This window comes from Schistocerca piceifrons, chromosome 3 (assembly GCF_021461385.2).
Source record: "Schistocerca piceifrons isolate TAMUIC-IGC-003096 chromosome 3, iqSchPice1.1, whole genome shotgun sequence".
Lineage (NCBI taxonomy): Eukaryota > Metazoa > Arthropoda > Insecta > Orthoptera > Acrididae > Schistocerca > Schistocerca piceifrons.
Window position 1 is genome coordinate 182,359,859 of NC_060140.1, and position 26,398 is coordinate 182,386,256.

Here is a 26,398-nt window from a genome sequence, read left to right on the forward strand (position 1 = left end):
CATTCCATCCTACAACTGATGGTAGTCATTATTCCAAATTGCAAATTCATGTGAGGTGTTTAGTAACGGCTGTGGTCGCCGCAGTGCATCGTCATCAGAATATCACCGCCACTGCAATACCGTCTTCGTGACTGGTGATAAGTTTAATAGAAATTATCTTTTAGATTTGGAAACACACCTACCAACTTTCGTTTATGTTGCACAACTCCTTGTCGGTGTTTCAGTTTCTTTTCCCGTCAGTGTATTTTTGAAATTGAGGGAAACTCGCCACAACGAAAACAAGCCCCACTTTCTGACATCTGCTTTAATGTTAAGAAGGTGTACGTGGACGATGTTGAAAGGACCCCTTACGTCTGCCGCAGTGCTACCTTAAGACCGTGCACGTCTCCAGCAGCGTCGACCGGCTGTTGACTTTTGTACTCGCGACATGTGTCGCTGAATGCCGTGCCTCCCCCGCCGTCTCCTGAGGGAACCGCAGACAGCATGCAGTAATTAAAAGCGGAGAGCTAGCCCACTTCCTCTCATTCATGTGTCCTCATTTGGACCCCGTCGAGCGTGTCCGTCATGACCACATCCCGTCTCCTTTTCATAAACGGACGCCACTCTTTGTCCCTGCAGATGGCTGCCATCTGAAATCACTGGAACAGAGTGCGACACGCGGTAGGGAAAAAGTTAATAAGGAAGCGCAGGAGGAGGTGAGTAGGAGGCGGGGAGGGGGTATGGGGGGGAGGGGGAGGAAGGGCACCCAGCATAAAATAACCAAGTCGAGGGTGACCGTGATGAGCGGAATTTTTGCTTATTAAGAATGTCGTACAATGCAATTATATCTGTTCGCCTATGTAATCACGTATAATAACCGCCTGAGACATTAACAGTCCTGTGTCGCAGCGTGGAGCGGATAATCGCGTGTAATTATGAGCGGTTCCTTAGATTTGTCAACTCATGTTCTCGAAATTAACGAGCACTTTTTTTCCCATTTTTTTGTAGCAGGCCGCGGAACTTCGAAGAAAATGCGTGTAATTATTGCTCGAGCACAATGTCACGACTTCTCGTTTGGCGATGGTAGAATCCTTTCGTTTCTTTTGTGCGCCGCGTCCGTTTCTCAACAGACTGAGGGAGAGATCAAAGTTACCAAGTCCTCCGTAATTACCGTTCGCGGAAATAGCAGCTATTCGTCTCACTGGTCTTCTGCTGGCGTCAGCAAAAGGATCGCCCTCGATCAGGAGGCCCTTTTTTTATATATACAGATAACACGATAAGAGCTATCGCCCCGGCGTCGTGAGTCGTTTTCCAGATTCTTAGTAATTGTCTAATAATGACCGGATCTGGGAAAGGAGGCGATGGAACTAAGTCGTTTTAAATGACGTTAACACAAACTGTAATCATCAAAGAAACATAGAATTAAAGCACACTGGATAGAAAAGGAACTGCGTATTAGCACAGAACACAGATGGACTACATCTACGGACCCCGAACTTCGGCTTTGACTCATTAAGTACTGAGGATGTATCGTGTGACGTCATAAGTGCACAAACAGAGTTGGAAAGGAACACTAACAAAATTTATTTCATTTCTATAGTTTTTTCTCGAGTGTAGGTTATGGTGACATACTGATCTGTCCAGTAGCTCGAGATCCAGCTTAGACTGGTTGTGAGTTGGCGAAGCTAACAAACGCGAGAACGAAATCTTAGTAGTAGTGACATTCTGATGTGTAGTGTAGCCCGGGGTCTAAGTTAGGTTGAATGTTTGATTGCGAGTTGTTGTGGCACCTGCTTTTACGCAGATTGAATTTCATAGAGTGGTTTATGTCTGCCCTTCTGATGACGTCATGATTTACAGCAGCCGGCCGGAGTGGACGAGCGGTTCTATGCGCTACAGTCTGGAACCGCGCGACCGCTACGGTGGCAGATTCGAATCCTGCCTCGGGCATGGATGTGTGTGTCGTCCTTAGGTTAGTTAGGTTTAAGTAGTTCTAAGTTCTAGGGGACTGATGACCTCAGCAGTTAAGTCCGATAGCGCTCAGAGCCATTTGAACCATTTTTGATTTACAGCAGACAGATGGTATCAGCAGGTTCAGTGTTGTCTGAACAGATTTGGGCGGACATCAAATTAGTGGAAATCGTCAGTTGCCTTATATTTTAAAATTTTGAAAAAATATTATTTTTAATTAATTCTTCTACCACATTCCATAAATGTTTTAAATCGGGTTACCTTCCATTTAGAAGGCTGTTGCACGCAGCGACTGCTTAAAATTTTTCAGTTTAACTTAACCCAAACAATTTATGTCTTGATAGTAGATGTCACTTTCCTCAGTGAATGCCATTCCATATCTTAAAGTTCAGGACCTTACTTACTACTCGTCGATTTTCTTTTAAAGTATGTCCTGTCTTTGCCGGCCGGTGTGGCCGTGCGGTTCTAGGCGCTTGAGTCTGGAGCCGCGTGACCGCTATGGTCGCAGGTTCGAATTCTGCCTCGGGCATGGATGTGTGTGATGTCCTTAGGTTAGTTAGGTTTAAGTAGTTCTAACTTCTAGGGGACTGATGACCTCAGATGTTAAGTCCCATAGTGCTCAGAGCCATTTGAACCATTTTTTTGTCATCTCTTTTTTTTACGTGGGTGTAAAGTACCTCAGATCCTGGACGCTAGTTACACATCAGTATCTCTTTAAAGAGTATTTTGTTAATATAAGTCAACAAAAATTACTGAATTTTATTTTTTTTTACGTTTTTTTAGAGTACGCAAAAAATAAGTCCCCCCTCCCTCTCTCTCCTCTCCCCTTGGTAATGCGCTTTATGGAGAATGCGTTAGTATTGCTGGGGTTAAATAAATCCCGGGCCACATTTCTCCCGTCATGAAGCTGCGTTCATAGCGAAAAATATTTGTGCAGTTCATCAGCTTTGCACAAGTTCACATGTATTACGGCATTTACAATGCCATTTTATAGATTCAACTACATACTCTACTCGAAAAGGGCCAACCCGTGCATTTCAGTGTGCTGAATTCGGAAACACCAGTTTCGCAATTGCAACTACAATGATCGGACAGGCCATCGCAAATAACCGTAGCAGCGATCTCCTGCATCTCTACGAAGCTGCACACAAAATACCGCAATGTTTCAGCTGTCTGCACACGCACACTATATCCTGTTGCTACTGCAACTCTATGATTATTTGATTTGTCCCTGATCAACATGCCCATCAGTTGCAGGAATATAGAAATGTGTACCACGAAGTTTCTTTTCATAAATGTTTTATTATAACAAGTCTGTTTTGCAGTAACGAATCTTCAGATGTTCATAATAAAATGTACTTGTGTATAAAGTCCAATCAAATTTACTTGCATTAGGTAGCGAAACAAAATAATTCTACAGCTGCAGGCTAGGCAAAGAGTGGACTGAGATGGGGATAAAATCAGTACTCGAGATAAACGATAGATGATATTGTTCACTAGCCAACTTGAGGCTTTACTACCGTCGTAGAAATATAGCACAAAATCAGTTAAAACGAGAAAACACGCGTGGTGAATCTGGAGACGAATAGCGTCGACAGCAGTCTCGTGTTTCTTCGCGATACTGTGGCATCAGGAATTGTACGACCCAATAAAAACATTATGTAAATCATCTAGAGGCAAAGACTTGTTTGGTGGAACGAAACAGCCCATTGCTCAAGATCTGTCATCGCTTTGCTCTATAGGAATGAAGAAAAGACATCAGGTGACATAAAAAATGTTAATTACGTTTGTCCTGGTGACATTAAAAAACGTTGTATTATTAAAAACGCTTTTTCTCCCTGTCTCTCTCGATTTTATTCTCAGATTACTTGTAAATATTCATCTGCAGCGCATTATATCCATGCTAATAATTTTGATAGCATTAAATGCGAAAACATGAGACCAGTGCGACCACGTTGCTGACCCAACAGAAACAGTGTTTAGAAATGACAAAGATCAGTCATCAAGTTTCTACAACACACAGAATGTACCCTATACCCGAGTCTTCGACAATACTTCCCGATTAATCATAATTCGCATATTTTCACTTCGTGGACTACCTTGTGCAGGACATTACAGCGAGAACGCCCCACTCCGTTACACGTATGACTGCAACGCGACCCTCTAACACGTAAAACGCCACATGGTTCTCATTGCACGACTGACCTGTGTCCATCGCTGTAGTGCTCAGGGAAGTTCGTAAACATATGTTGCGAAGCTTAACACCAATGTCACGTAAAGTAATTCCTTTGGCCTGCTTTGAGAACCTTGATAAACTAATTTACATTAATTACATTTATCAACAAAGAAAATTACAGTGATGTCACATAAAAGGATTAGATGCACCACTTACGGGGATGTAGTAAAGTATGTATTTTGTAACTGAATTTATTTTCTCAAAATCTATCTACTTCATAGTTCAACAGACTGGAGTTTCACTTTTGAGAACTTACAACCTGTATTATAAAACGACTATCAACGTTCATAGTTCAGGGTTCACTGTGCACAGTTCTATTTGCAGTTTGCCTATCTAATGGCTTCCAGGTACAAACCATTTAGTATCAATAATTCGCGTGGTTATTGTCCGAATTTAAAGTTTACAGTGCAGCCATAATCTACTCATTGGAAGGTGTAATCTTATGTTTAAAGTTTAAAACAAACAAAAAAGTATTACTGGTCGAAACTGTGAATATGTCTTGTGGTAGCATAACTACTCGCACACAAATAGCCACATTACATTCTTCAAGTGTTTAAGAATGAGAGCACGGAGCAACTTGCAACGAACGTAATGCATAATTTCAAATCCTCACGAAACTTCTTCTCGTTAATACCCGTCACAAAATGTTATAGTTTATCGCTTGCTACATTTTCCCTGTCCATGCATTAAAAATGCCGCATCAGGCGTGACGTTTTAATTTGTTGTTTATTTACCATTAACTCTATTTGTAGTACGTATTTCACACAGTATCCACATGTATCACGGAATGTAGGTGCCAAATCCTATCACTGTAAAACACATACTTCAGAAGATATGACGTCATACATCTGAGCTGAGTGAAAAAGTAGGTTTTGCTTAAAATTACCCGTATTATACTCAACCAGTGGTTGATAATGAGAGTACGATACGTTGAAAGACAGTGTCATCAGTCATTAATGTAAACTTAAGAACTATTTATTGAATACTGTAACTATCAAAATAATAACATTTATACATAATTCATATGTGATAATATACGGAACACTCTATGCTTCTTATTTGGAATATTTTTATACTTATTTATTTTGCTTTTATGTACTTACTGTCTGCTGCACAGTCTTGAGATACTTCATTCCAAGCTTGACGCACCACGTCTTTGTTATGGTAGTGTTTGTTCTTCTGACCTCTCATTACAGGGCGTTCCCGTACATTATTGCGTCCATCGCAGGAAATTGCCCATTATAACGATCACACGAAACAGAAGTTAGCTGGCGATTACATCGGCGTCAGCGCACTGCACCGCTCGGCCTCTCTCCGTTCAGTCTGCAGTCTAAACGGGCGCCGAGCTGTCCCATTGTTAAACCAAACCGTCCGTTGCCATGCGATTTCAGCGCGTCATCGCTCGGTCCGGCTCGGCGTTACGTCGCACCGCGGGCCGTGTAAATTCAGCGAAAGGCTGGATCGGACAGCATGGTGGGTGCTGCCGTACCTGGTAGATGGCTGCGAGCGTTCTGGAGCGAGAAATCAACTAATAAGGTGACGAGAAATTATTCTTCCCTTTCTGCCTAATGAGATATGACCAAATTTCGCCATTCCATGAATGATGCTTCTGGAAATTGATGTAAATGTCGGCGTCCTATTGTGTATTAAGTGAATCAGTGAAACGGAATACTGTTTTTTAAAAAGCAACTTCTGCAGACGTAAAGTTCGTTGATTTGAAAACATTTATTTAATTTGCATTGATTGTTTTAGTATAGGATGCTTACAATCGCCACGTATTATTGCTGTATTGAAATGCTGGGTGATTCAGCTGTCCATATCGCTGTCGTTCTGTGCAACCCGCAATGTTATACGTAGCCTTCATGAAACACGCGAGAGATCTTCATATTCTCTCGCTCACTGCGCGTAAACTATTAGTCCTACAGAAATAATGAACAGGGCCTTTATGTACGAAATTTAATGCAGTTAAATTTTGTACTGGGATAAGTTTTCGATAGAGGCAGTTGTTTTCGATTTATATGACAAACACGTACAAAAGTGACCTTCAAACGCACCCACAGTCCCATCCGCAGCCCCTATCCGTCAGGATTTCTAGTACGTTGTTCATGGCTCTTCTGCCTACCATTCTACAACTATTTGTGACTGCACGGAATATTTACCACATTCGACTCTTTTTTGCTTTAATTGACTGGCCTTAATACAGACGGTAACACTAACGTTTCTCTAAATTTCATCTAACAATTTGCGAGTTTAAAGAGTATAAAATAAGCAATTACAGAAGCGCAAGTTTAAATTAATAATGTTAATGAAGTATCCGACCATGCTGGTAGCGCAACAGTCCAATCAACACAGACCAAACCCGGTCGAATATCGGGAATAATTCGTGTAGTCGGAAATTTTGTGCAGCGGCAGGAGGGAGTGTAATGAACATATTGGAACTCCTGGCTGGTGAGTGACGAGTGCAGGGTACAGGTGCGTTTGAAGGTGACCTCTGCGCGTTTTTTTGAATAACTCGAAAGCCTTGGTCTCCAGCGAAAACTGGTGCTAGTACAAAATTTAATCACATTAAATTTCATACAAAAAGCTCCTGCTCATTTTTCCTGTACGACTAATAGTTCGCGCATAGTGATCGCGAGCATATGAAGTCTATATACATCATTGCAGGTAGCATAAACTATAAACCGACAGCGGTAGCGACAAGCTCACACTGTTTATTTTTTGTTGTTAGTGCATACGCTAATGTTCTTATGTGCTGATTGTCTGGGTTGAAAGGATATTAAATTTCAGATTTTACGACGCGATGAGACTGATCATTGCCGATAATTGTCAATATATGTATCATAAGTAGGACTACTGCATCTGCTCCCAGGTGGGAAGGATTTTTCATCCCAGTTAGGATTTGTAGTCAATGTAAAATACAGGTGTAGTTGTAACGGTTGTAGGAATGCCACGAGGCGATGAAACTTAAATGGGCTGCGAAGTCCCTCTTTAACCAATTATGCATATACTGCTCGAAAACGTCGAGTGAAATCACTCTTTGTTGTGTCTATTCTGATCTAAGAAACCAAGTTTCAGGCCTGAAGTGTCAACAAATAAATGATTTTAATCAGACTACATATCGCACATGTCACGTGACCTGTCTGTGACACAAATTCCGCGGTCACTGCAGTATTGGCAGTTTCTATTTACAAAAATGTGTTACGTTGTCACATAGTTAAAAGTTGATCATGTTGAGGACTTTTCATTAGCGTTGAAAAAAGTCTAATTTTACCTTCCCTCCTTTCGCCACATGTCACAATCACACGAGAATCACACATTGATAAATCTCTCCCTCTCAGAACTTGGGGCAACTAGATTATTTATGTTATTTCTTCATTCATTTACTTACCCTCGCACGATTAAGACCATCGGGCCCTGTAATATCCAACCAGAGTGTGTAATATACCACATTATTTCCACATAACGACACAAATGTTATAAAAACTTAATTTAATATCTGATACAAGACTTGGAAATAAAGCAGTAGTAGTTAAACGCAAAAGAAGGCTTTATACTAGTTCATGAAAAGTAGAACAACTAAGACAGTTTTACTGTCAGGTACACTATGTGATCAAAAGTACCCGGACACCTGGCTGAAAATGACTTACCAGCTCGCGGTGCCCTCCATCGGTAATGCTGGAATTCAGTAGGGCGTTGGCACACCCTTATCCTTGATGACAGCTTCCTCTCTCGCAGGCGTACGTTCAGTCAGGTGCTAGAAGGTTTCTTGGGGAATGGCAGTCCATTCTTCACGGTGTGCTGCAGTGAGGAGAGGTATCGATGTCGGTCGGTGAGGCCTGGCACGTAGTCGGCATTCCAAAACATCCCTAAGATGTTCTTTAGGATTCAAGTCAGGACTTTGTGCACGCCAGTCCACTACAGGGGTGTTATTGTCGTGTAACAGCTACGCCACAGGCCGTGCATTATGAACCATTATCGTGTTGAAAGATGCAATTGCCATCCCCGAACTGTTCTTCAACAGTGGGAAGCAAGAAGATGCTTAAAACATCATTGTAGGCCTGTGCTATGATAGTGCCACACAAAACAACAAGGAGTGCAAGCCCCCTCCATGAAAAACACAACCACACTATAACACCACCGCTTTCGAATTATACTGTTGGCACTACACACGCTGGCAGATGACGTTCACCGGGCATTCGCCATACTCACACTCTGCCATCGGATCGGCACATTGTATACCGTGATTCGCCACTCCACACAAAGTTTTTCCGCTGTTCAATCGTCCAATGTTTACGCTTTTTACACCAAGCGGGGCGTAGTTTGGCATTTACCGGATTGATGTGTGGCTTTCAACAGCTGCTCGACCATGAAATTCAAGTTTTCTCACCTCCCGCCTAACTGTCATAACACTTGCAGTGGATCCTGATGCAGTTTGGAATTCCTGTGTGATGGTCTGGATAGATTTCTGCTGTTACACATTACGACCCTCTTCAACTGTCGGCGGTCTCTGTCAGTCAACAGACGAGGTCGGCCTGTACGCTTTTGTGCTGTACGTGTCCCATCATGTTTCCACTTCACTATCACATCGGAAACAGTGGCTCTAGGGATGTTTAGCAGTGCGGAAATCTCGCGTAGAGACGTATGACGAAAGTGACACCCAATCACCTGACCACGTTCGAAGTTCGTGAGTTTCGCGGAGCGCCGCATTCTACTCTCTCATTATGTCTAATGACAACTGAGGTCGCTGATAAGGAGTACCTGGCAGTAGGTGGCGGCACGATGCACCTAATAAGAGAAACGTATGTTTTTGGGGATGTCTGGATACTTGTGATCACATAGTGTAGATATAAACTAAGGGAACCAGCAGCAGCAGAGATGAAAGAGTCGTTGGATGAGAGAAAGAGGTACATGAAAGATTGCAAGAAATGAAAAGAGGAGGAAAGGGGTGGCGTGACTGATTGAGGATGAGAGAAGAGAGAGAAATAGGGCCATATGTGTTAACCTTATAAGAAAAGCTATAACGTTGTCAAAAGGATGTGATTCAGGTTTTAATTGAACGCAACAGAGCATTTTATCGCGTACAAAGTGCACAGCAGCATCTCTGGTGGTCGCTTCCACAGTAAGCTACCAATGTAAAGGCGTTGTGACGCAGTTATTCTTCTCCGAGATCTGACAGTCGACACTGTTCGCCATGCAGAGCCGCAGATTACTATAGAATCGCAAGCATTGCACACAAAGCTGTTTCTCCTTGTTTATTTTGGTGCCTCCAGTCTTCCTTGTTTCTAACTAATGTTTATGCAGTTCATTGTTCTCAGTTTTATTAAATCAAAGAATGAGACATAACGTGTGTTAATTTGCGAGTAGTCAGGAAGATATTGTGTAAGCGATGGAGAAATTTATGTTTATCGACGCTTCCAGAGTTTAAGGAGTCTACTATTGAAGCCGTTCGATCGACGTCAGAGCAATTTAGATGTTTTACGGCATTTTTGTAAAGCTTTCTTTATCGCAGTTTTATTTCTTCTGATCGATAGAACACGTGGCCCGGACTCGATGCCTCCGCACTGGGTTTAGCCCAGTAACTAATTTTATTTGCAAAATCAAAGACTGTGCTGTTGTACTCTCATGAGGCCGGTTGGAACTCCTGATAAGAACGTGCCTTGAACCTCTGCCCGCACCTCCATCTCTTTGAAAAAAGCTTTTGCAGAATCAGAGTGATGCTTTTGCCAAAAGTCTTCGCGAAATAGGCCTTCTGGATCAGTGACTACACATCTGGCTGGATAATAAAAAGTCTAGGTCTTGGTCACATGATACTTTATTCAAACCAATTGCCGGTCTCGGCTTTGCAGGCGTCATGAAAGCTAAAAATGAGAAAATATAAACGAAAAACAAATAAACAGATTTATAAAACAAGAAGATGAGCATTAAATGCGGAAATAAAATGAGCAAATTACGATTACCAAAAAGTTACAGCAGCCACACGTGGGTGCGTAGTCAGCACGTAAAGGAATAATGGCAGAGGATTCATATTTATAGATTAAATGGTTCAAATGGTTCGAATGGCTCTGAGCACTATGGGACTTAACATCTGAGGTCATCAGTCCCCTAGAACTTAGAACTACTTAAACCTAACTAACCTAAGGACATCACACACATCCATGCCCGAGGCAGGATTCGAACCTGCGACCGTAGCGGTCGCGCGATTCCAAACTGAAGCGCCTGCAACCGCTCGGCCACACCGGCCGGCATAGATTAAATGAAGGTTACAATGACGGTAGTAAAACACCAGTTACGGACAACTGAAAGTATATGAATATAGTATAAACAATAAAGAAACGACGCGTATGTAGAAGAGGTATAATGAAATACCTTTTATATGTTCCTAAAATGTCACAAATTCCTTCCGTTTAGAAATAGTTACTCAATTTAATTTATATAAAAGCTAAAGGTAAACTCGTATTCAAAGAAGTTTTGATAATGGCACCCTCTAACACTAAGTCGTACATAACAGGTCCTATCAACCTTTTGTCAATCACGTCACGCCACATACGTGCAGAGACGTGTTTATGAAACTGTGTCTCCACAAAAACATATGTTTTCGTTGGATCACCAATGAAAGTTGTGGATGTTATTAATCCTTGACGAGTAACAGTCGTTTAATCAGTAAACACTGTTGGTAGGATTACTCGGTGATCTGCAACCACCCAACAGCGAAATTCCAAACGTCTACCTTCATCTCCTTCGCGAAGATGTTAAATCCGCTGTGAATAATAAGAACAGAGCCCGTGTGTACGTAACGTCCACCATATACTTGTATTTGGAAGTAAGCTCATGATGGACGTTCACGTGCCCATCATATGCCTTCCACGCATGACGACATAAGCACTACCCTCCTTGTCATTTCATATTGAAATCAGATGAAGTCGAGATAGTGAGCACATATTTTTCTGATGAACGTGAATTTAATCTAGTGAGCCAGAAGATAATTTTTCCACGTGAGTATGTGATGAGCAACGAACCATTTTGCTCGCGTGTTGTGACATTTCTTGAGGCCAAAAACCTCCTCTGTAGGAACTAACATAGATTCCGAAAACAAAGCCCAACATTCTCTGTGCGCCCACGAAACCTAGAAAGCAACAGATAATGGTGCACATGTAGACTTCATTTTGATAACTTCCGGAAGTCATCGGTACAGTTCCGCAATGTCGCCTAATGAACAAAATAATATCAGACCAACTGTGTGAGTGGATTGAAGAGTCTGTAGCAAAGAGAACACAGCATATCATTCTCAACGGAGAGAAGTCTTCAGACGTAAAAGGTATTTCGTGCGTACCCCAGGGGAGTGTTATAGGATCATTCTTTTCAATATAATAATATATATATATATATATGACCAAGTACGGGATGTTCAAAAAGTCTCTCCGCAGTGCCGTGTGATTGTTAGCCGCGCGTGCCGTATGATTGTTCGCCTGCCTGGGTTACTTCCCTTCTAGTGGACTCTGCCAACATTCCACTGTTTCATTTATCTCAGCCAGCGTCAGTAGTATCGTTGGTGTGTGACGTTACGTGTTGACGTGAACGTTTAAGTTTAGTTCCTTTGTTCGCTTGTTTCGTTTTTGTCACTGTTAAAATGCTAACCATTGAAGAACGTGTGATTTTAGTCGAACAAGTGTTCAAAGCTGGAGGAAAATACACAGTTTCAGTTCGTCAGACATTTAATTCAGTTTTTCCGGAGACAACATTCCCACATAGCGATACTGTGCGAGATTTGATTAGCAAATTTCGAAGTACGGATTCAGTGACAGATGCACAGAGAAGTGCTCGTCCTAGCGTTTTGTCTGAAGATAAACTACTCAATATTTCCGATAAAATGTCCATGAGTCCGAACAAGTCAGTAAAAAAACTCGCCCAGGAAATCGATGTTGGTGTCGGAACGGCCCACACAGCTGTAAGGAAAAAATTATAACTTTCCCCATACAAAGTGACAGTCGTACAATAACTGAAAAATACTGATCACGGTAAGAGACTGAATTATTGTCAATGGTTCAAAAAATTCGTTCAACAAAATGGAAGGGATGTTCTTAATGAAACGTTTTTCACTGATGAGGCGTGGTTTCATTTATCCGGCTACATGAACTCGCAAAATTGTCGTATGTGGAGTACTGTAAATCTGTTGTGTATTCATGAGGAACCACTTCATTTGGAATTTGGATTGCAATTTCTAGACGTCGGATTGTGGGCCCCATATTTTACAACGAAACAATAAACGCACAACGACACTGCAGTGATATTCTGTACCCATTCGTAGGAGAACTTGTGTTATGTGCAATACTGAACGGTATTGTCAACAAGATGGTGCAACCGTGCATACAGCTCGCGTTTCAATGTCACTGCTTGCTGATGTTTTTGGTGATCGCATAATTTCAGAGGGACTTATGGCCGCCACGATCGCCTGACCTAACACCAGCTGACTTTTTCTTCTAGGGTGCAGCGAAAGCAATTGTCTGTAAAAAAAACCTTCCAAAATCCATCGATGAATTGAAAACTGCAATATCGACTTTCACTACTTCTGTTACTCAAAAAATATTGCAGCTTGTGTTTGGAAAAGTGATTAGACGAATTGAATTGTGTTTTCAACAACAGGGGGGACACCTTCAACATTTAATGTGAAAATTTGTAAGTAAAAATGAATATTCACTAAATTAATAACTTGTATTTCACTGAATTTCATTTCGGTATATTCACTGCAGCATACGGCACGCGCGGCTAACAATCATACGGCACTCCGGAGAGACTTTTTGAACACCCCATAGATAACGTCGGAAGTTCCATAAGGCTTTCTGCATCTGATGCTTTTGTATAAAGAGAAGTCGCGACGGTAGAAGATAGTAGTGAAATGCACGAAGCCCCGCAGAAGATCGATGTACTTGGTACAAATAGTGTACATAGACAGAAAAATCCTTTAATGTACGATTACACAATTGCAGAACAATCACTGGAAGCAATTACTTCTATAAAACACCCAGGAGTATGCGCACGTAACGAGTTAAAGTGGAACGACCGCGTAAAATTAATCACCAGTAAGGCCAACGCCACACTGAGATTCATTGGAAGAGTCCGCATGAAGTGTAGACCATCAACAAAGGAAGCAGCTTACAAAACACTCGTTCAACTAACAGTTGAGTATTGAACGTCAGCGTTGGATCTGTAGCAGATCGGATTGATAGAGGACATGCAGAAGATCCAAAGAAGAGCAGAGCGTTTTTTTACTGGTTCGTTTAGTACGTACGAGAGTGTCACAGAAATGCAGTGGCAGAAACAACGAGAGAGGTATTTTGCATCACTGTGTGGTTTATTGTTAAAGTTCCGTCAGCGTACGTTCTAGAAGAGTCAATAAATACATTACTTTCTCCCACGCTTACCTCGTGAAAAGGTCAAGAAAATGAAATTAAAGAGGTTCGACCCCACACGGAGACTTACCGGCAAACGTATGTAATTTGAAGGGGACCACTGCTGTCAGTTGCAACGGGACATTAAGCGGAATCAGCGGCCACGAGCGAAAAAGTGTACTGGACCAGGATTCGAACCCAGGACCAAGGGTTTACTAGGCAGGTGCGTTAACCACCACCATTTGAAACACAGTGTTATAGCCAATGAGCAAACTATCTCGGCACGCCTCAAGGCCGATCCACATTCCCACCGAGCGGCACCCACCAGTAGTCCATTGACTCGCTACTCTGAGATTCCCACAGGAGATTGACGGTATTTGTGCATCCGCATTGAAGAAGGTGGATCCATTGCTAGTTAGGCGTATCAATTATATGAATGCATGGTGCTTGTTCTTCTGGAACGGATGACGCTGCGGCTAACGCACCTGCCTAGTAAGCCGTTGATCCTGGGTTCGAATCCTGGTCCAATACACATTTTCACTTGTCGCCCTTCAATTTACATATAGTGTTTCACAACACTAGCGAACATGGAGTCAATGGACATCGACTGCGGATATGGATCGGACTTGAGGCATGCCGAGACAGTCCGCGCAGTTGGGATAACGCTATGCCACGGATGGTGCAGTGCAGTGGTTAACGTACCACCGTAGTAAGCAGGAGATCCCCGGCTCGAATATCGGTCTGGTACTCATTTTCGCTCGTCGCCACTGATCTAGGGCTCGAATCCCAGTCTGATAGACATTTTCATTCGTCGTCGCTGATTCCGCTTTATTGTTCCGCTGCAGCTGATGCCAGTGATCCCCTTCAGTTTACATATAATGTTTCACAGATGAGGATTCTGCGTGGTTTCTGTTTTTTTGGATATGAACAGTGATAGTGGTACACAAAGTACCCTTCACCACACACCGCAAGGTGGCTTGCAGGGTATAGACGTAGATGTAGAGTAAAGAGACAAAGAAACTGGTACACCTAACTGATATCGTGTACGGCCACCGCGAGCACGCAGAAGTGCCGCAACATGACGTGGCATGGGCTCGACTAATGTCTGAAGTAGTACTGAAGGGAACTGACACCAGACTTCTGCATAGCTGCCGATAAATCCGTAAGAATACGATGGGTCGGAGGTCTCTTCTGAACGCCAGGTTGCAAGGCATACAAGCTATGCACAATAATATTCATATCTGGGGAGTTTGGTGGGCAGCGGAAGTGTTTAAATTCAGAAGACTGTTCCTGACGCCAGTCTGTAGCAGTTCTGGACGTGTGAAGTGTCGCATTCTCCAGCTGTCCAGCTGGAATTGCCCAAGTCCGTCGGAATGCACAATGGACACGAATGGATGCAGGTGATCAAGACAGTATGCTTACGTACGTGTCTCCTGTGAGAGTAGTTGGTTGGTTGGTTTGGGGAAGGAGACCAGACAGCGTGGTCATCGGTCTCATCGGATTTTGGAAGGATGGGGAAGGAAGTCGGCCGTGCCCTTTCAGAGGAACCATCCCGGCATTTGCCTGGAGTGATTTAGGGAAATCACTGAAAACCTAAATCAGGATGGCCGGACGCGGGATTGAACCGCCGTCCTCCCGAATGCGAGTCCAGTGTCTAACCACTGCGCCACCTCGCTCGGTGTGAGAGTAGTATCTGGACGTATTAGAGATCCCATATCTCTCCAACTGCACACGACCATTACAGAGCCTCCATCAGCTTGAACAGTCCCCTGCTGATAAGCAAGGTCCATGAATTCTTGAGGTTGTCTCCATACCCGCCCATATCGATGATGTTTCGTTGAATGGTTCGTACGCTGACATTTGTTGACGGCCCAGCATAGTTGTAGCAATTTACGGAAGCGCTCGGAGATTTGATGTTTTGCCGGATTCCTGATATTCATGGTACACTCGTGAAATGGTCGTACGGGAATATCACAACTTCATCGGTCCTTGGAGATGCTGTGTCCCATCGCCCGTGCGCCAACTATACACATCGAAAAAGGTTTTCCATCAGTCCGTGAACCTGTACAGAAAATTGGAATAGAGATAAACACAAACATCATTTCCGTCCATTTATTGCTCATGAAAACCACACATTGTATATTGAACCACCATACAGCGAGACCTTCAGAGATTGTGGTCCAGATTCCTGTACACACCGGTACCTCTAATACCCAGTAGCACGTCTCTTATTTGAAGCATGCCTGTATTCGTCGTGGCATACTATCCACAAGTTCATCAAAGAACTGTTGGTCCAGATTGTCCCACTCCTCAACGGTGATTCGGCGTAGATCCCTCAGAGTGGTTGGTGGGTCACGTCGTCCATAAACAGCCCTTTTCAATCCATCCCAGGCATGTTCGATAGGGTTCATGTCTGGAGGACATGCTGGCCACTCTAGTCGAGCGATGTTGTTATCCTGAATGAAGTCATTCACAAGATGTACACGATTGAGGCGCGAATTGTCGTCCATGAAGACGAATGTCTCGCAAATATGCTGCCGATATGGTTGCGCTATCGGTCGGAGGATGGCATTCACGTATAATATAGCCGTTACGGCAACTTCCATGACTACCAGCGGCGTACGTCGGCCCCACATAATGCCATCACAAAACAGCAGGGAACCTCCACCTTACTGCACTCGCTGGACAGTATGTCTAAGGCGTTCAGCCCTACCTGGTTGCCTCCAAACAAGTCTCCGACGATTGTTTGGTTGAAGGCATACATGACATTCATCGGTGAAGAGAATGTAATGCCAATCCTGACTGGTTCATTCGGCATGTTCTTGGGCCCATCTGTATCACGCTGCATGATGTTGTGGTTGCAAAGATAGACCTCGCCATGGACGTCGGGAATGAAGTTGTGCATCGTGCAGCCTATTGCGCACAGTTTGAGTCGTAACACTTCGTCCTGTGGCTGCACGAAAAGCATTATTCAACATGGTAGCGTTGCTGTCAGGGTTCCTCCGAGCCATAATCCGTAGGTAGCGGTCATCCACTGCAGTAGTAGCCATTGAGCGGTCTGAGCGAGGCATGTCATCGACAGTTCTTGTCTCTCTGTATCTTCTCCATGTCCGAACAACATCACTTTGGTTCAGGCACAGACGCCTGGATACTTCCCTTGTTGAGAGCCCTTCCTGGCACAAAGTAACAATGTGGACGCGATGGAACCGCGGTATTGCCGTCTAGGCATGGTTGAACTACCTGGTGGAATGGCTGGAACTGATCGGCTGTCGGACCCCCTCCGTCTAATAGGCGCTGCTCATGCATGGTTGTATACATCTTTGGGCGAGTTTAGTGACATCTCTGAATAGTCAAAGGAACTGTGTCTGTGATACAATTTTCACAGTCAACGACTATCTTCAGGATTTCTGGAAACTGGGGTGATGCAAAACTGTTTTTGATGTGTGTATAACAGCACGTTCAAACTCATTTAAATTTTGATAACCTGCTGTTGTAGCAGCAGTAACCGATCTAACAAGTGCGCCAGACACTTGTTGTGTTATTTAGGCGTTGCCGACTGCATCGCCGTCTTCTGGCTGTTTACTGTTCTCTGTATTTGAATACGCATGCCTATGCCAGTCTCTTTGGCGCTTTAGTGTATGTAGTTTGTAATATTATACAACTCAGACTAAGTGTATCTGCACAGAATGCTTAACGTTATGTACTTTCGGATAAGGAGAATACATTGGCTTGGGTTCACTATCGCATGAAAAATGTTGATGATACTGATGATTGACTTAATTGTTAATGATGTGAGTACCTGAGAAATGTAAAGTGCGTGTTTGAAAAAAGTAAATATCTTAAAAATTTGTGTGTGTCTGTGTGTGTGTGTGTGTGTGTGAGAGAGAGAGAGAGAGAGAGAGAGAGAGAGAGAGAGAGAGAGAGAGAGAGTGAGAGAGTGATGGTGCCAATTAAAGCAATTCAAAACCAGATATCTTTGAACATGATACCATACAAGTTAAGGTTAAGTAACTACTTTCAGAAATATTGCATATCTTTGAACTTGACGCCATTTTTACACAATTCAAATGAAACTTGCACAATTTTATCGCTATGTTATCATTGGCTGCCTCATTTTTTAATACACTGTGTTTGGCTGAGGAAGGGAAGAGTGGTGAGGGAAAGAGGGAGGGATGTAGCTCTTACCTGATGATGATGATAGCATTGATAAGATGATGACATTATCGATAAGAGTGATGATGCCACTGAGAAACAGGGTAGGGCTTGTGACGTCATGGATGTGGATCATGACATGGACACATATACATCCTTCATGGCACTAAACACATGGTTGAAATTCAAACTACACCAGGTAGTACGTTACCATACTACTTATGGAGCACTGACACGTGTAGAAATTCTGCATGAGCTTGTCCGAGGACTACGTACTATCACCTGAATAATGTCTTCTACTTCATCCACATTTATGTACTCAGAGGAAATATTACTGATGGGCATCGCTCTAGTCTTACGCAGTTTAGTGAAAACACGAGCAAGACGTTTAAATCTGGTACTCGGTTAGGAAGTCATCTACGGCATTCCCTACAAACAGCAGCAGCTTTCCCGTTACAAAACCTGGACTCAGAATTTGTAGATACGTGTGGACATGGTTAAATGACACAGTAGAGCTCGTCAACAAATCTAAATCACAATTCAAAGATTCAGTTGCGTTAATTCAAACACAGCGTCACAACAGACTTCAGAAATGACAGTCGGTAAATAAGCCCATTTCAAACTGGAGTGCAAACAAGCATAATGAAGTTTATCTCTTCAACGAGCTAAATCACTGTAACGAATAAAAATTGGATACTTGTCTTATGGAAAGTTTTATTCAAATTACTCTATACCACTATTCCTAAAATATTCACTATCCCTCCTGAAATACATTGTAATATGAAACACACCGCTTTTCCCTCGTAGGGAAGCTAAGGACAGCAGAGGGAAGTACATAGTTCAGGTAAGTTTTTGGAAAAAAAAACAGGCAATAGTATCGTATAAAATGCCCACAATAAATGCAGTTATAGTACACGTACTGCTTTCAGTGTTGCTGAGAAATGAAATATTCGAGTAAGATTTCTTTTGTTTTCTCTCCATAGTGCGACAAGTGAGACCTGGATTAATAAAATGTTCCGAGCTATTATGCCGTGATCGAATGTATTTCACACTATAATACAATTTTTCTTCCCCATCTATGGAAGACATTTTCAAGAGGGATTGTAGCTTTTTTGAGTGTCCCATTCACGCCCTGGCTCTCTACTGACTGCACCGAAATTCGGTTTACGCGTGCTTCCGCGCAATGGAGTCACGTGTGTTGTATAGGAGAGCGCAATTGGCCGTTGTCGACTGCCGTCTGACGCTGTTGCGATCACCCATGGTGAAAGACTGGTACACATCTTCTTCAGCAACGGAATTCAGATGTCATTCAATTTCACGCCCTCCTCCTCCCTACTGAAATTTTTGTAGCCTCTGTGTACAGCTTTTCATGGTATTCGCTTCTGTCTTCCAGTACTTGAGTACTATCAGGGCGTAAATCGGTCACTCAAAGAAGCTACGATCTTCAGTGAAAATGTCTTCCGCGGGTGAGGACGAAACGTTGGGTTTAAGTGTGAAATCCATTCGACAACGGCTTAATAGTCCGGGACATTTTATTGATTGCGACAGTTACGACCGTGAAAGATTATATTTTGCATGTTTGTATCTACCTCGTAAATGCTCCTGCCCTTCCTCTATTTTTGCATCGTCATGACTATGGAAATGAAAAGACAGGCTGTTTTATGTCCGTAAAAACAGCACTTTATTTAATACCATGCAGTCAGTTGCGGGGAATGCAGAAATACCAGCCTACAAATGCAGACTTCGAAAGTGCGGATAGTAGCAGTAACTGCCAGACCAGTCTAGTACCTGGCAAGTCCAGCGTCGTATATTAAGAACAGTCCTGGTGGAAACAGGAACGAAGAATCTCAGTCCACAGCTCACTTCCCCAGCGATATACTGCTACTCCGAGTGGTGATGTTGTTGTAGCATAGATTCATAAACTGCTCGTGGCTTGAAAGAAATCCCTGCCGCTTATTCTTCTGTGAAGGCTTAGTCCTTTGTGCTATTCTTTCAGATATTCTCGTTGATTATGCGTTTGCAGCTTATGTACAGACGGTATTCTCTGGTGACTATCTGAAACACTCGAAAAAGTTAGTACGCTGGGAGGAACAATTTTACTTTGTCAGCAGATATTGCCAGCTAGAGGCGTTGTTGTGCTGCATCCTGGGGCTCACCTTGCGGAAGTGTCGGTTCTGTGACTTTCTACCGCCAGGTGATCGCTTACACCGTTCCCGGTGGTGAGGTATTCGTGCTACCAAATAGAGTTCTGCAATCGGGAAATCGTGAGGTAAGAAGTGTATAATGCGAATTTGAGAGCGCGGTACTTTACTCTCTGTAGGTGACCGATATATGCATCGGCCCATCCAAAACTGTTGTTTCCTTCTGGAACACCTAAAAAGAGAAAAATTCCATCTTCCAAGAATTCCAAATGGAGTTCAATGGACTACTACACTGTCCATTGATAATCCAGTTACGATCCTGCGGAGTATCTTAACAGATACGTGAATGGTTCGAAGAATTTTTGAGAAATCCACTTACATTTAATAGAGGGCTTACGTTAAAGAAAAAACGTAGAGTCGAGTATGCCACAAGGAAACGTAACAGGACTGCTAGCTTTCGCAGTATATAAAAGGGATGATTCGCTGATTATGCTGTTCACTACAGGGAAGTATGGACGCTGGACGATCGTACATAAAGCCAGGATTTGGACAGCATTTGTACGTGATCGGTGAATGACAGCCCTTTGTAAAAGCGGAGAGATGCTAAACAATGACCACAACAAAGAGAAATGACGTGACAGTATCCGATTATAGGAATAGTGGTAAACTTTTGAAGCAGGCGCTATCGTTTAACTATATGATACTAACAATAGAGAGCTACATGAATTACGACAAACACATAAAATAAGTACTAGGAAGAGTAAATGGGTGCTGAAAAAGTACCCCTATCTGTGAAGGAAGCCTCATTCAGAACACCCTTGCGGCAGACCCTAGACCACTGTTCCATTGTCTGGAGTCCTTTATCAAGTAGGTACGACAGTAGACACTGAGTGATGAGCCGGTAGAATCGTAAGAGTAGGATATAGCGTGTAATTATGATAGTGCAAGGAAGAAATTCAGGGAATTTAAATGGCAATCTTTGGAACATGGGCGACGCTGTTTACACCAAACACTTTTGGGTAGATACGAAGTAAATATTCGAGGAAGATTACGTGAAACTACTTCTGCTCCTACTGCTTATCTTGTGTAGGGACCATGAAAATGACATAAGATCATGGGGCGCACTGGCGCATATAGACGGCTATTATTTTCCTCACCGACTACTCGAACAGCATCGAACAGAAGGTAGCTAATATCACTTCGATATATCCTACACTATCCTGCTCAGAGGCTCGGTATTTATACACACTATCTGATCAAAATCATCCGGACACTTATTAGTGGACATTAATTTGCCGCGCGGGATTGGCTGAGCGGTCTAATGCACTGCAGTCATGGTCTACGCGGCTGGTCCCGGCGGAGGTTCGAGTCCTCCCTCGGGCATGGGTGTGTGTGTTTGTCATTAGGATAATTTAAGTTAAGTAGTGTGTAAGCTTAGGGACTGATGACCTTAGCAGTTAAGTCCCATAAGATTCCACACACATTTGAACATTTTTTCGGACATTAATTTGGGATACGTCCACTCTGCGCCTTTATGACGGCTGAACTCTGCGGGGAATACTTTCCATGAGATGTCTGAATGCTGTGGATGACATGCAGCCCATTTTTCCCCAAGAACCGAAATTAAAGACGTTGTAGTCTGAAAAAAACTCGACGTTCTAATTCAACACAAAGATATGATTCTTCAACTTCTCCAGGCGTATTTCTTGCTCGAACAGTCCACGGGCGTACTGCCGGTCCATAGCGTCCAACGGGCACAATATTTCGGTGATCAGACATGTTGCCATCGTCAGGTGCGCTGACGAACTGTAATTATTTTTTTCATAGAAAGAATATAAGGACAGGACAGGAACTTTATTAATTTCTATAATAGTGAGTCAAATCACCTAGAATACGAACGTTGTTACAGCTGCCTGCGCCTTTAGCCCAAATACATACAGACTCATATTCACCTACTTTACGATGATTATTAGTCCTTAAAATATGAGGCATTGTAGAGATAAAATAGGAAGCTCCCATATCTCTGTTATACACTTCAGCAATGTGATATGTACGATAGGCAGTTCGTCAGCGCTCCTGATGATGGCGACATGTCTGATCGCCGAAATATTGTGCCCGTTTGACACTATGGACCGGCAGTGCACCCGTGGACTGTTCGAGCAACACAAAGGTGTTCCGTCGCGTTCAGATAGAGAGTCAGGAGAGACTAGTCCATTTTAGGTATGATATTGGACACAAACGGCTGTTTCGCAGATGTTGCTTTCTGAGAGAGTTCTTGTCATTCTGATACAAAAAATCATCGTCTTCGAACTTCGTATACTGTACGCAATAGGCAGTGCTGTGAAACATGTTTGTATAGTATTGCGTTTTGTGTTTTCTTAAATGCAACTCCCCCATACCGTAACACTGTCTCCTCCGCACATCACTGTTCGCACTACACATGATGGCAGGAAACATTCTCCAGACAACCGGCAAACTCGTACCCCATCAGTTTGCCACAGGCTACAGCGTGATTTATCGATCTAAATCACCCGTTTCCGGTCATAAACTGCCAAGTGGCGTCACTGTTTACACATCCTCGGGAATCGCTTAGCACTGATTATAGACATGTGTCGCTCACGACAGCTGCTCGACCATTGTACCACATTTCTTTTAACTCCCTACGCACGTTCACTGTGCTAGCTGGACTGCTGATAGCACTTTGGATCTCACGGGTGATTCCTTCCGCCGATTTCATGCGATCCACTCTCCGCGATGGTCGATGGTGCCGATTAGCCTATACGTGTGGTCTACCTGATATTGGTTTAGCCGTGTTTGTTCCTTCGCGTTTCCACCTCACAATCACATCACCAACAGTCGACTTCGGCAGATTTTGAAGGGTTGATACGCTACTTATGGTTTGGTTACTCAGATGACACCCAGTGACTAGCCCATGTTCTAAGTCACTGGGGTTTCCTGACCGACCCACTCTGCTGACTGCTGCTCTTTTAACAACAGGCCCCGCTTCATTCGGTTCCCGCGAATCTAGTTTGCTGTCTTTGTCTGCCACATATCCCAGCATAATTGCAGTTGAGGAGAGGGGGCCTCACTTAGGAACAACAGACATGGGATTTCCAGTTCCGTTATTCACCTGGTATTCAAGAGAAAAATCTCTAAATGCTTAGTCGGAAATGGGAATTTCAGTCTATTTTACGTTATTTCATATCCATATTTTTCATTTTTAACAAGAGGAAAAGCAGATTTTTTTCAGTCTCTATGCTAGAGTATTGACCCATCGTACAGTCACGGATTTGTCAGCCAAATACGACGGGTAGATGTGAAGCAGAGGGGATTCTCAATTGAGAATATTTGGAAGGATATTTCCGGTTCCGGCATTTCCCGTAGAACAGAAGGAAATCTCCCTAAAGCCTTGTTCAGAAATGGGGCATAGGAACTATTTTTTATTTAATTCTGGGTTCAAATGGCTCTGAGCACTATAGGACTTAACAGCTATGGTCATCAGTCCCCTAGAACTTAGAACTACTTAAACCTAACTAACCTAAGGAAAGCACACAACACCCAGTCATCACGAGGCAGAGAAAATCCCTGACCCCGCCGGGAATCGAACCCGGGAACCCGGGCGCGGGAAGCGAGAACGCTACCGATCGACCACGAGCTGCGGACTTTAATTCTGGGACAACATGTTCCACATAAATAGGAAAGCCTAGTGTATGCGAAGCTGTTTTTTATGTTTTTTTAGAGTAAAATCGATCGATTTATAAAAAGTATGTCTTCTGGGATACCAATCGAAATTTCTGACTCAACTGAGATATTTTGTTATTTCTTAGGGGGTGGACGTAGCACAATATCTTGGATGGAGAGTCACTGACATACGAAGAAAAACTTCGGGAGTGTCCTAGAAAAGTGTGCTGGGATCCCTGTTGTTCATGTTGCATATTGCATATCAATGACCTTGCAGACAATATTAATAGGAACCTCAAACTTTTCGCAGATGATGTATTATCTATAATGAAGGACTGTTTGAGGAAACCTGCAGAAAATGGTGCAAAGAGTGGCGACTTGCTTTAGATGTTCACAAAAGCAAAACTCAGCGTTTCAGAAAACGAAAGAACGTTGTATGACTAACAGTATTGACGACTCACAGTTGAAACTGGTCAGCTCATACAATTACCTGGATGTGACACTTCGTAGGCATATGAAATGGAACGATCACATAGGTTCAGTCGTGGGTGAAGCAGGTGGCACTCTTCGGTTTATTGATAGAATAGTAGGGAAATGCAATCAGTCTACAAAGGAGAGCCGGCCGGAGTGGCCGAGCGGTTCTAGCCGCTACAGTCTGGGACCGCGCGACCGCTACGGTCGCAGGTTCGAATTCTGCCTCGGGCATGGATGTGTGTGATGTCCTTAGGTTAGTTAGGTTTAAGTAGTTCTAAGTTCTATGGGACTGACGACCTCACATATTAAGTCCCATAGTGCTCAGAGCCATTTGAACCATTCTCTAACATTGTGCGTGGTGTATGTTGTTCTATGTCGTGTCTCCCTACCACTTTCGCGCAACGACGCTCTGAGCGTGTTTTTTAGGGAATTGACTAGTTTGAACCTGGGACCTGTTGCTGGTAAGGACCACACATGACATGTAGAGTTCAGAAGAGTTCAGTGAGACTAGCGATGATATAACCAAATACCTAATGGTTTCAGCGTCAGCTCCACTGCACTCCCTGTAAAAGAATCTTAATACTAACTAAATTTAGTGGAAGGGGTTCAAGGCTTTCCTATTTTTAGTTAGCTGGTAAAATAACGTCGAAAAAGCGGTTAAGTTTACCATTGGAAATTTTATTCCACTCACAAAACATTATTTATAAATTGCACTGTTGATAAAAGTAATGTTTTAATACAGGATGCTAAAAACCAACTGCGTTCAACAGAAATGTGAACGAATATTCCCTGAATGGGTTTCCAAGTTCTACAATGGATCAAAGGATGACCTATGCCATATCACATCTATAATCTAGGTTTAAATTAAGTTTCACAAAAGAGAAAACTATCAAAATCGTCTATAGTGACCCTCAATTATCTTTAATTACTTATCTAACTTGTCGTAAATTACAGTGGCTGATGTGGCTTCTCAATAATTATATAACAGAAAAATCATCGCATTTCAGATTTTAACTTACGTAGCAAATATGAATAACATGAGCTTCAATTGACGATCGACACTAGTATTACGCAAAACGGGGGTGTAACAGATGAGACTTCTGCAGTTCTGAGTGAAGCTTTATGCGCTGTTATGCGGCATCGCATGCGTTCATTACCTTGTCGGCGTTCGCCAGGGGGTGGCGGCCAGCACAGCTCCGCTCACCTCGCCGTCTCGGAAGCAACTCTGTCCTAACTTCTCCTTACTACAATTGACCGAAGTTGGTTTAAAAAAAAAAAAACTGTCTGGCTGTGTTTTCATCTGACTAATCAGGGTCTCAATGTTAACCTTAAGCTCCACCTACAAAAATTCTGTCTATCCAATGAGAAACGTTATACTTTTCGTGGTGGGGCAATGTTTTTAAAGTTTGCAACGTAACAGAGACGCGAAAAAGTCTCACGCTAAAACTTGCAGCTGGTGTGGCCCTTTTAGTGTTATCGTAAGATCTATACTGTTCTTCTGGAGGGCTCTATCTTTTAACATGGGCTGGGGGGTAGTCCTGGCGGTTACTTTTCGTGGTGGGGCAATGTTTTTAACGTTTGCAACGTAACAGAGACGCGAAAAAGTCTCACGCTAAAACTTGCGGCTGGTGTGGCCCTTTTAGTGTTATCATAAGATCTATACTGTTCTTCGGGAGGGCTCTAGCTTTTAACATGGGCTGGGGGGTGGTCCTGGTGGTTAGCTGGCGACGTGGGTCTCCGTCCCTTATCGTAGGGCCTTCGAACTTAACACGGTTCTGCTCTCGGCTTCTGTTCTCGTTTCTCCCCTCGGAACTGCGTCTGTCTTACGGTGGGAAGGTATGACATGCATTTAGTCATTCTTGTGTTAGTCTGTGGTATTCCATTTGCTCACTTGTTACTCGTATTACTTTGGTTAATTTAATGTCACGATTTATTCGGAGCTACTGGATTTGCTTATCATGTCAGGGTTTTCATGGAAGGTGTTGGATTTGCCTGACACCTTACAATTTGACAAAGGAGATTGCTTACAAATCAACCGTGAGTCCTACCATCGTCATTCATCATATATATTATTTCTCAAATCAACATCCCCTTCTTCTCAATACATATTAATCGTACATAAGTGAATGAGGAATCGTTAGAAAGCTTATTTAACCGGCTTCTGATATTGTATATCGCATTTTGCTCTAAACCTACTATCTGCCAAAAATTTTAACATAAAGAAGACTTTTAACTATCACAGGCAAAAGAGTATCATGGATGCCAAGCTTGATACCTGTATTTTACGAATCTGACTTATTAACCACGAATAATAGAGTTCCTTTTCATATTAACTTATTAAAAATACCATTTTATTTGATTTGAAGAACTTATTAGTT

At 42.9% G+C, this 26,398-nt stretch overlaps 1 protein-coding gene across 1 annotated transcript in view; it reads right to left on the reverse strand.

The window, feature by feature from the left end:
- Positions 1-347: 347 nt before the first annotated feature.
- Positions 348-26,398, reverse strand: part of LOC124788497 — a 92,512-nt gene continuing 66,461 nt past the window's right edge. The window contains exon 4 of the mRNA XM_047255767.1: positions 348-463. Coding sequence (XP_047111723.1) covers positions 348-463 — 116 coding nt within the window. The remainder of the gene's footprint in view (positions 464-26,398) is intronic.